This window comes from Zalophus californianus, chromosome 4 (genome assembly GCF_009762305.2).
Source record: "Zalophus californianus isolate mZalCal1 chromosome 4, mZalCal1.pri.v2, whole genome shotgun sequence".
In the NCBI taxonomy this organism is placed as follows: domain Eukaryota; kingdom Metazoa; phylum Chordata; class Mammalia; order Carnivora; family Otariidae; genus Zalophus; species Zalophus californianus.
This window is the reverse complement of record NC_045598.1, coordinates 43,506,915-43,518,214: the sequence shown is the minus strand read 5'-3', so window position 1 is coordinate 43,518,214 and position 11,300 is coordinate 43,506,915. Positions and strand designations below refer to the sequence as shown.

At 57.1% G+C, this 11,300-nt stretch overlaps 1 protein-coding gene across 3 annotated transcripts in view; it reads left to right on the top strand.

Moving 5' to 3' along the window:
• The window catches only part of SSBP3 (single stranded DNA binding protein 3), a 160,157-nt gene that overhangs the window by 142,129 nt on the left and 6,728 nt on the right, over window positions 1–11,300 (top strand). For all 3 annotated transcript variants that reach the window (XM_035727083.1, XM_035727082.1, XM_035727081.1), the window contains 5 exons: window positions 5,312–5,376; window positions 6,055–6,103; window positions 6,738–6,773; window positions 7,286–7,340; window positions 8,659–8,729. In XM_035727083.1, coding sequence (XP_035582976.1) covers window positions 5,312–5,376; window positions 6,055–6,103; window positions 6,738–6,773; window positions 7,286–7,340; window positions 8,659–8,729 — 276 coding nt within the window. The remainder of the gene's footprint in view (window positions 1–5,311; window positions 5,377–6,054; window positions 6,104–6,737; window positions 6,774–7,285; window positions 7,341–8,658; window positions 8,730–11,300) is intronic.

Below are 11,300 nucleotides of genomic sequence, written 5' to 3'. Positions count from 1 at the left end.
TCCTGTAATGAAGCAAGCCCACACCAGTTGCAGCTCTGGTTTTCTTGATTGTTTCTTTGTTTTCTTTCCTCAAATCCCCCAAAGCTTGTGTTTTCACCAGTTCCTTTTAAGCCACCAGAGTGGCCCCTTCCTGCCATGTGCCTGTCTTGAGCTGACCTCTGGCGGGTGGCTCCGCTGAGGAACTTGTGGGAGGGGCCACCGGGTCTGAAGCAGAGCGTTGCCTCTCCTGGGTTAGGAACCTGTGGGTCCCTCAGCCCCACTTCAGAGATGCTCTTGGGGTGGATGAGCAGTGACCCTGGACTTCCACAACATCCTGGGGGACCTGGGGACACAAGAGGATCTAGTGGGAAGGCCCCCCGCCCACCCCTCTGGGTTCTTGGAGGCTCAGCAGCTACATCTGTAAAATGGGCGAGAGACCAGCATCTGCCGTATAGGAGTGCTCAAAGGGGGAGGCTCAAGTTCTGGGTGTGACGCTTGGCATGGGGTACTCCCAGTAAGCAATGTGTGTCTTCCAACCTAGGGGCTGAAAATCGGTGTTCAGGACTCTCATTGCCTGGGTTTGATGATTGCTTTGAGTAGTGTGTGTTTTTGTTTCTGTTTTTTTTTTTTTTCTGGCCAAGGCCATTAGCCTTCTTTTTGTTTGTTAAGCCTATAGTAATCCTGAGGTTCTGGAAGCTGGGAATGGATGTCAGCAGACAGACCCAGAGCAGAGTATTCTGTTAAGTTTAGGACTTCCTCCTGACTTTAGCAGAGTCCCTGACCAGCAGTCTGGCACACTCTTGTGGCATGCTTTAAAGAGGGGAGGCTCCTAAAGGCTGAAGTCTTACCAAACAAGGCCTCTTGGGTCCAGTGTGGCTCTCCTGACCTTGCCAGGTGGTGTGCAAGAGCTCTCATGTAGACCCTGAGAGGGGTGACCCAGAGGGGAGTGAGAAACTAGCCCAGGCATGAGGCCAGTTGAAGCACCCCACCTCCACCAACCTCAGGGGCTCTGGAAACGTCTCCCTTGTTCTTTATTTGACTTCAGTGTATCAATAGGGAGACCCTAAAGTGCTTTGCCCATGTCTCCTGTACCTGCCTGGGTAGAGTGCAGTCTTAAATTCCAGGGCCAAACCTCCCTTAGAGCAACCCAGAATGTCTGCCCCAGCCCTTCACTGGGGACGGAAGGGCCTGGCCTGGTGTGGGACAGGTTTTGGGGTCAGCCAGGGAGCAGGTACTGCAGAGCCTAGAAGTTTTGGACCCGAAGGCTGAGGGCAGGACCACCCCATCTCCGGCCCCCAGGCCTTTCTGGCTGTCCCCTGAGGGTGCGCTCTTGGTCATTCGCAATGGACAGGAGAGGGATGAACTCAGAACTTAGTGCTGGAAAACAGGGTTCTAGCCGCAGCTCAGCCCAGTTGGGCCTCTGGTCCCTCATCTGCAAAATGGGCAGCCGGGTGATCACCTCACAGGGTCCACTGTAGGTCTGGTAGAAACAGCATGAGGTGCCTGCAGGGTGTTCCACGGACCCCACTCCCTCCCTAGAACACGGGCTCAGGGGGGCGGCGGGGTGGGGGGAGTCCTGTCTGCCACAGCCTGGGCTCTTAGAAAAGGAGGCCAGCCTCCTCGGGCAGCCTTTATAAGCACCACTGTATACACAGCGCCATGCTGAGACCAGTCACAAAGGTGGGAAACCATCAGCCTGTTACTCCAACTGGGGAGTAAGATTTTTAATGGCCAGTGACCACTCCAGAACTTTCTGAAGAAGAGGTACACTGTAGTCTTGGGGCTACTTTATAGATTTCAAAGCCAGATGGAGTGACATTTGCACTTTCTGAGCCTGTGCTGCGATTTAGCCTAAATGTCACAGAGGACCCAGCAGGCCAGGCATCGCCCTGCCCTTTTCCCTGAGTGTCTCAGACAGATTTTACTCTGGTTTGGTGAAACGGCCAGAGCCAAAAAGGAGGTAATACATCCACTTAATTATGGTCTTTCTTTAAAGAATTAATGTCAGTATCCGATGGGAATGTTTTGGCTAAGTTTTTCAGAAGTGACTCCCTTTGGAATGAGCCTAGAACTGCAAGGGCTTCTGGCCAGGCTCCCGTGGACAGAACGCAGGGCCCCCTCAGGGATGCTGTGGCTCATAGACCCCCTGGGTGCCAATGACTAGCGTTTCTGGTGTTCAGGCTGGGGATGGAATCCACACAGGCTAGCATCAGATCGCCATCCTAGCTTCGTGTGTGTTTGAGAAAGTGAAGGATAACCCCTGATCTCTATGGACAGTCCTGTGCCACCTGGAAGAAACTACATCTTCCTGCTGGTCCAGGACAGCCCAGCTCTTTCTTCGTTCTGAGGCTTCTGAGCAATGGCCCCAGCAAGAGATGGAAGGATCATAAACCCGGCCAGAGTGGCTGGGGGCTGGGTGGGGAGAAAGTGGGGCCACTCAAAGCACCTTCCTGGTGGGGGCCCATAGAGGCCCCCAGGCCCCACATGATGAGAGGGGGTGGAGGACAGGACCCTGCTGCCCAGGAAACTGCCTGGACGGTGTATCCTAAAGGCTGGAATGTTCTTTCCCTGCTTTAAGGTGAAGATAGTGCTGGGTGGGCCGTGGGCAGCACCCAGAAAGACTGGGAGCTCGGGGAGTCGGAGCAGGCCCCAGCCATTCATTGTTCCTGAAAGCGGACCAGAGCCCTCTGCCCAGGGTCCGGGGTGTGAGGGGACAAGGGTGAGGGACCACCGTCGTGGATGTGGCCAGCCCCACAGTGCGCCGAGGGTCCCTCCCTTGCGTCTAGCTGCCCCTGTCCATGCAGAGCTGTGCTGATGGCACAGGAAGGGGGGGCATCGGGCTGCTGGTCACCTCGCAGTCCGGTGCTGTGGGCGGGCGGACATGGAGGGAAGAGAGCTGCTTCTGAGGAGTCTGTGAAACCATGCCTCCAAGCTCTCTATGAGAAGGCTGCTGTTTCTGCTTTGAGAACTTTCCCCCAAAGTTGCCCTTCGGCCCTGCTTTCACCCCTGACTCAGCGCGTGCCCTTGGGCAAATCTGTGGCCTCTCCAATCGGGGAGGCATACGTGGCCCTGCAGGGCCTGTGCCTCTGGCAGGGAGGACGGGGTGGGCGGCCTCCCTCTCGGGAAACGGCTATGCTGGCTATTTGGGAGGCTCTGGAAGGTGAGATCGAGGTAGGAACTGGCACCCCAGAACCTCCCCTGGCGGCGTGGCGCACTGCACGAGCGGGCCTATTCCTGGAGTGAGCACCTGGCTTGTTCTCTCCTGTCGCCCCACCTGCACTGCCGTGTCCTGGGCTCCACCGGGCTCCGAAGGCGGGCCTGCAGTGGGCGGGAGAGGGAGCAGGGCCACTGCAGGGGCTCTGTCTACACCGTGGCCCCTGCAGGCTCCCTGTCCTGCGGCGGCGGAAGTGAGGCTGAGCTTTGTGGAGGGATCGCAGAGCTGCACGTGGGGCTTCGGAGGGGCCCTTTAAGACCCAGGGTTCTGTGATGCTTAAGGCAGCATTAAGGGCTTTGGTGTTCGTTCTGCTGCTAACATCCCGGATCAGAACACACCTCCGAGAGCTGACAGAGCACTTGAAAGCTGTCATTGCGTTTGAGCCTCCCGGGGCTGTAGGGCTGGGGGCTCTCTGTCCCCATGGCGGCTGCGCCAGGGGCTTTCATGCTGCTTCTGCCACTCAGCGTTTTCATCTTTCAGGCAGGGACTGCGATGGGGCCGTTGTCACAGCCGTGTGCCCAAGCTGGGGCTAGCTGTCCTGTGCTCCGACCTCCCATCTGCGGCTCTGCCTGCCGGCCCGAGCCACTGTGAACAGAGAGCACCTGGCTCCTGCACGTCCCGGGGCTGACGCGGGACCCCTGTGGGGCCACCCCACTCTGCCTCCGCGACTCCAAGCCTTGCTCTCTGCCAGTCGGCCCGGTGCTGTTCCTGTTGCTGTCTACACGCTGTCTGTGTGTCCTTGTAGACTCCAAGCTGCTGTCAGGGTGACCAGGCAGAGGACGTGGTCCCGCGGCTTTCAGGCTCAGGACCTGGGCCTTGGCTGAAGAACCCACCCCCAGCATGATGTTGGCTCTGAGCTGGTCAGCTCGGGGCCTTTCACCAGATGTGTGGTGGGGAGAGTGCAGAGCCAGAGGCTTGTAGACCCGGGTTTAAACCCCAGCTGAGTCACTGGCTTACCAACTCTGGGCAGATCTTTCTCCCCTCAGATCCTCAGTCTTCTCTTCTCTTCTCTAAAATGGGAGTGATACTAGCTTCATGGCATTGTTCTAAGGCCGTGTTAGGTGGTGCTTCCTCTGCCGTCAAATTCCCACCACCCGTACTTCGGTCAGTTTCTACAAAGGCAGAGTTTAAGCTACAACCAGGCTCGTTTTACTCTCTGTTAATTTACTTAATCACTCCTTCATTGATTCAGCACCCAGTCTGTGATGGCTGCTGTGTGGGGTGACGCATGCATGCAGATCTTTCCGATACGGTCCCCACCTTCACCAGGTCCTCAGAGCCCAGTGGGAGAGACGTGTGGCCACGGCCATAGCCCAGTGTGGCAGGGGTCAGGGCATTACAGGGCATGACGAGGGTGAGCAGTTAACCCCAAGAGGTACGCAGGGAAGGCTTCCCAGAGGAGGTGCTCTTCAAGCTGGGTTTGGAGGATGTGTAGGAGCCCAAGTGGAGAGGGGGAAGCAAAGCATTTCTTCTGAGAAGAAAATAGCATTGGAAGTGGGGAGTCAGGGGTAGCAGTGACAAGAGGTTCCGATTCTGGCACTCTTGTGACCCCCCGCACCCCAGGAGTTTTCTTCCTGCTTCTCCAGCACCGAGTATGTCGAGGGCCGGCCCCACAGGCTGACCCCTGAATCAGGCAACCTGATCCAGGGGTTGGGGGACAACCCAGGTATGGGGCAAGCGGGGGGCAGTGTCTGTACATGCTGGACCGTGGGGACAGCCAGCGGCCAGGCCTCTCAGGGTTCCTTCCCCTCCCACATTCAGACCCAGCCCTCACCCCCAGCCCCGGAGTTTCTGAGGTGAGCCGTGTTCACCAGTCGGCCCTGTTACACGTCCATTCCCGTGCCCCGCCCAAGACCCGAGATGTGAGGGCTTGCCAAACACTCCCATGCTTTTGAGAGAACCATCCCGAAGCCTCCCTCTGTGCTGGCTTGTCATTGTGGTCCCGTCACGTGGTTCCCACCCCCTCACCTTTTTTAACGAATATGTTATTTTTTTTTCCTCATCAGATCCTTTCCACAGACTAATCCTCTTGCTTATATTCTGTTTGTCTTCCCTCCCTCCGCCTCTCTCCGGTTCCCCTTCTCCTTCTCATAGACTGACCCTTGGTTATCGTTGCAGAATTATGGCAGCGGCATGAGACCACCACCCAACTCCCTCGGCCCCGCCATGCCCGGGATTAACATGTAAGGCACAACTGACCTCGCTGTTGGCTCAGAGCCTGCGGCTCGCCCCCCCTCTGCCAGCCCCCCGAGACCCTGGCGGACAGAGGCGTCCCGGGCACCTCTCCGGCCCTCTGCCCTCCCAGCAGTGGCGTGGGGCAGGTGTGGCAGCCACACTGTGATGCACCGCACGGTGCGTCTCTGGGCCTGTTGCGTGCATCGGCCCATCCGCTCCTCCGAACAGCCCCAGGAGGTGGGTCTCACCATTCCCCACTTACAGATGGGGGAACTGAGGCCCAGAGAGGTGAAGTAACTTGCTTGTGCTCACATGGCTCTAACAATAGGGTTGAGATTTGAACCCCTGTACAGCTGACCACCAGCTGCTCTAGTGCTCTCATCCCTAATCCCCCTTGCGGGCGTAGATCCCCGTGAGAACCTGTGCGTTCCCTTCCTGGGAAAATGCACACACACAGGAAATCTTACGTACGTTACACATATTCCATATAATTTATAGGAGCTTGTAGATTTCCGCGCATGGAGCTGCCCGTTGCTCCCCGAGAGCCAGATGGTGTGTGAGGCCCTAGGCCTGTGTGAGGGACTTCCTGTTAGTGATGTCAGCCCTCTCGTTCTGGCCCTGCTGGCACTCCCCGTGGGGTTGGTAAGACCTTGTTCATGGTCGTCCTCTCTCTCTCTCCCTCTCAGGGGTCCGGGAGCTGGCAGACCCTGGCCAAATCCTAACAGTGCTAACTCAGTGAGTACCCAGGTTGGATGGGATGGTGTGGGGAGGGGTTTCTGAGATACAGGGTAGTCCTGTCCCCAGGTTGGACGTGTCATCAGAAGCAGGGATGCAGCAAGACTCCTCCCCCTCCCCGCACCCCCCAGTGTCTGCAGGGAGGAGCCCTGCTGTAAGTGGAGGCGTGGGAGTACCGTGCTGGGGCCTTCAGGGTTCAGGCCTAGCCCTGCAGAAACCCTGACGGGTGAGCTGAGGGCTCGCTTAGAGAGCACTGTGCACCTAGCAACCTCTGGCGATCCTCTCTTCCCCGGCAGGGCTGGCTTCCCGCACTCAGAGGACGGAGCTGGGAAAGGGCTCCACTCAGAAGGCCAGAGGGCTGGGGAGAAGCTCCCGCTTTCCCGTCCTCTTTGAGCTGGAGGCTCTCCCATGTCCACGCCCCTCCCAAGCTCCCTGCCAAGGCTCTCAGGATCAGTTCAGTGTGGGAACTGGGCTTTGTTCACACCCCCGGCCCTCCCAGGGACACGAACCAGGGAGCCCACCGCCTTTCCCAGCCAGAGGGGGAGTGTCCCCAAGTGGATTGGGGAGCCCAAGGGCACTCTGAGTATCAGAGCAAGTGACTCTGACGCGTGGCTCCCCCACCTCTTGTTTTTAGATTCCATACTCCTCCTCATCACCTGGTACCTACGTGGTAAGTGGGTGTGGGTGTGGGGCATTGCGTGTCCCGCCCCATGTGACTGAATGCACAAGAGAACTTTCTCCAGGGTCCCTGTCTCTTTCCCCTTCAGAACACGTTCTGAGCACACGTTCCAAACTGTGCTAGAACTGCTGTCACTGTACAGGTATCTCCACCTTCTGGTGGCCCAGAAGTCCCCCAACAAGACCTACAGTTGGGTCCCCATCTCGGGAGCTGACCAGTGGGCCCAGCTGGTTTCCATCACAGGCCTCTGGTTCCACCCAGTGCCATGGCTGCCTCTGGGTTTGAAGAAAGGATGGGGGCGGGTGTCGGGGGCAGGGAGGGAGTCCCAAGTCCAGCTCCCCCAAGGCCTGAACACTCAGACTCTGCTTGAGCTTTAGCGAGAGCTGAATACTGGGCCGGGCCCTGCGTGAGCCCTCACCTTTGATGTCTCTGGAGCTCGGTGACTTCTCCCCACCTGTATTGTTGTCATGGGTTTTTGATGGCCATTTTTATCTCATTTCCAGGGACCTCCTGGTGGTGGTGGCCCCCCGGGAACACCCATCATGCCTAGTCCTGCAGGTAAGAAGGCTTGGGGAAAGGGTGCCATTGAGGGAGCAAGGGGTCCCGGAGGGGCCCAAGTGCAGGGCCAAAGCTTACCAGCTACTCCTCCTAGGCAGCGTTGCCTCCACCAGTATCTTAGTGTCAGGGAGTTAGGAGGCAGGAGGCCCCTGTTGCCAGTAACCTGCCCTGTGGCCTCAGCCAGGTCACTCTTCCTCTTTGGTTAAAGGGATGGGGCAGAGTGGGGGAGATCCAGGAATGAGGGGTCTCACTCTCCTCGTCTCAAACCTGCTCTGGCTGTGCATTTCTCTAGGTCACTAAAAAGGGGCTTTGGAATGCTGGCATCCTGGGACCAGGACCATACAACATGATGCCTCTTGAGTTCCTAGAACTCTTGGCTTCCGGTCCTCTCTATAGGAGATCGCTTCTCCCTCTTTCTTAGATCAAAAGAGGGCATGCGTGCACACATGTGGGTGTGCACACACACGCATACACACACAGCATCACGTTTGTGTTTCTCTCCCAGCTGAGAATAACACACTACCATCTAGAAGGAATTCCACCAGTCTTCACCTACCCAAAGAATAAGAAGTGAGAGGTAGCTGGATTTCTCCCTGAGAAATAGGGTGCCTGCTCCTGATATAAACATGTTAGCTGGTTTTCTAAGGAGACTTTTCTAGTTAATTGGGGGAGATGGAGGGGTCCCTCTGTCCCCAGACTCCCCGACCCCCAGGAGCAGTAGGGGAGTGGGTGGCTGTGATGTTCTGGCCCCCACTCCCTCTCCCTCTTTCTGCTGCTGCATTTTGATGAGCTGCATGACCTACATTCAGACTGGGTCACATTAAACCGCTCCGTATGTTAATGCGTCTTCAGCCCCATCCTTGCCTCCCCTCCTGCCCCATCAGCTTGGCAAGGTGGCCCCTGGGTAATTTGTGGCGTTTCTCTTGATTTGATGAAAGCCGCTGGGTGGGATTGGGGGTGGGGGGGCGCAGGTGCCTGTCCCTGCACAGTCCCCAGCAGTGTCTGGGGACCAGATTGGGTTTGGGGTGGGGAGATAAGGATTCGGACCTACCACCCCACCCCCCTTTGCCACGTTCACGCTGCTGTCCAGACGTCCTGGGATTCTTCGTTTCAGGGTTGAGTGGTTTTTTCACAGTTGAATTTTCTGTGATTAAAAACTTGGTGAATCTTCATTAAATACAAATTAGCCAGAAAATGGTGGCACTTAGAGGAGATTTTAGGTGATAAAATACAAAAGAATGAGTTCAAGTGCCACGAGTTTGTTTTAATTAAGAAATGAATTAATCACCCCGACTTGTGGGTTTCCACTGTTCTACAGATTCAACAAATTCCAGTGACAACATCTACACAATGATTAATCCGGTGCCGCCTGGAGGCAGCCGGTCCAACGTAAGTCCGCTTTCTAATAATTTACATATCAGATACCATAACAAATCATAATTAACTTCATCAGCTGAGGGGAAAGCAAGTTTAATTGATTTCAGCCATTTGTTACCAAAGATGAATAAAATAAACGGTCAGAAAAGTGATTAACTCTTGGGGTACTCGGTTCCCATCTCATAGCTGGGAGAGAAGGGGGATAGCGTGGTACCCTCTCCCCTCTGGTCAGCGCGGGGCACCCGGCCTTGCTGTGCGGATCCCCGCTGCTCCAAGTGCGATGTCGGTGAGGGAAAGCACTCGGCTGCGGGCGGACCCGGGCCCCACCCTGCCCTGCTGACGGGCTATGCCGCCCTGGGCCAGTCTGTCACTCTCTCAGGTCTGGAGCTGTGGGTTCCTGGAGCCCATCTGGACACCTGCCTGCCCTGTGCCTCCAGCCCCTTTGGGAGCTCCTTGACTCCTGCATCCTGGGGCTTCTTGGCCTCTCCTTGTGTCACTGCCTGGCTGGGAAGCCACCCCCCCCCCCCCGCCCCTTCTGGGCTTCTCCAGGTCCCAACCCTCAGTGATGTCGCAGCTCAAATTCCACTTCGTCTGATTGCTGCTCACCCACCACCTCCGTGTCCCCTGTCCTGTGCCGGATGGCCCTTTGACTCTGCAGCTGTGGCCTATCTCCCGTCTCCCAGCTGGGAGCTCCCTGAGGAGAGGGCTGGTGTGACTCACCTCTGCAGACAGCTTTTCTGCACCAGGCGAGGGAGGTGACTCACGCTGGCCTTGCCTCGGGGAGCGTGTCTGGAAAGGAGGCTGCTGGGGGACCAAACGAACAGTCTGGACTGCAGAGCCAGAGGGTGGGTGTGGGGCCCCAAAGTTTTTCTGGCCTTTTGGGGGTGCTTCGTTCAGTTTTGTGGGTTTGGGTCCTGATGTGACACTTGAATCACCACTGGCCTAAACACCGATCGGGGGCTGCCCCATGCTGGACGGTGCACGTGTTCAGTCTTCTGGATGCCGCTGGATGCAGGGGGACCTAACCCGAGGATCACGTGACTGAGAAGCATGGGACCCGCACTCCTTCACCCTTGCCTCGCCACCCCTGTCCCTCTCCTGGGCAGCCAGCAGTCCTGTCACCCCTGCTTCTCGTTAGGGTGACCAAGCATCAGGTTTTAGCACTAAAAGCTCTGTGTCCCAGGACAGCGAGCGTCCAGGGTTTTGGCAGTGGATGCAGAAGGTTGGGTGGGAGGGAGCAGGGCTCTTGGAGCAGCCCCAAAGCCAGGCACTGAGCTCACTGGGCTCCGCGTCAGTTGGAAATGGCAGAGAGGACCCTTCTGCCGCGGCTGCCCCTTCCCTGACCACGGACGCCAGTGCTCGTGGCCTGCGAGCTCCCAGTGGACCGTCCACACCACGGCCCTCCGGGGGCAGCTCAAGTGCACGGTGGCCCGGACGGGGTCAGCCTTGGCTGCGCCTGCGGACTCACTGTTGTGCTCTGTGTCAGGATCGTGCCGGCCTCATTTTCCACGTTGTGAGTATGGGCGCCAGTGGGGCCCCGACCTCACCAGACTGGCGGCTGCCAGGCGGGAGGACACACGGCGTTGAGGGAGGGGAATGATGAACACGGAGGTCCCGCACGGTGGGCAGAAGGGGGCACGGAGGCCCTGGGGTGCGGGTCCGGGCCAGACAGCACAGCTTCTCACGCGGTCCGAGAGGTGCCCCAGCTCAGCCAGGGAGGGCGGCCAGCGGATTAGTTGGGGCACTGCCACCGCCACCATGCCCTTCCTGCTGTGGCTCCGTGAACTGAGGAGGCTCCATTCCCGGGTTCAGTGGCTGCACCTGTGTGCCAACAGAAGGGGGCGTTTCGATTTCCAGCTGATTCTGTCAGCTCTTGCCAGCAATCGGGAGCTTCTCACAGTCTGTCAAGTGGTGCCTCGCATCATGGTGACAAAAACACGTCCCCCAGCTCTTCGGTACTTTGACGCAAAAGCTGGAGGGAGCTTCACATCGGTGTGTTGACTTCTGTGATGATTTTATTTTTTTAATTTATTTTTTTTTAAGATTTTATTTATTTGACAGAGACACAGCGAGAGAGGGAACACAAGCAGGGGGAGTGGGAGAGGGAGAAGCAGGCTCCCCGCAGAGCAGGGAGCCCGATGTGGGGCTCGATCCCAGGACCCTGGGATCATGACCTGAGCCCCGAAGGCAGACGCTTAACAACTGAGCCACCCAGGAGCCCATTCTGTGACGATTTTAATGAAACTGCAGAAAACAAATGAAAGATGGCTCTTGTCTAAATACAAGCTCGACTTGGCCCCTCTATCTGCATATTTGGCACATTTCATTTGGTGTATGAACTTATTACCTGCTAACTGTCCCGCACACCTTGTTCCCAGCTCTGCTGCCAAAGGGTATGGCTTGCTCACCTGTGATGCCAGGCTTTCATAATGAAAGGTTTGGGTGACCTGTCAGTCTTCTCAAAATGTGCAGATACACTTAACGGGACTTTGGACTTGGTTGAAGTGGAGAGAGGCCCCGCATAGAAAAGGTATTAATGGGTCAGCCTGCCGTGACATTCTTCTCTAATGGGAACCGCACTGA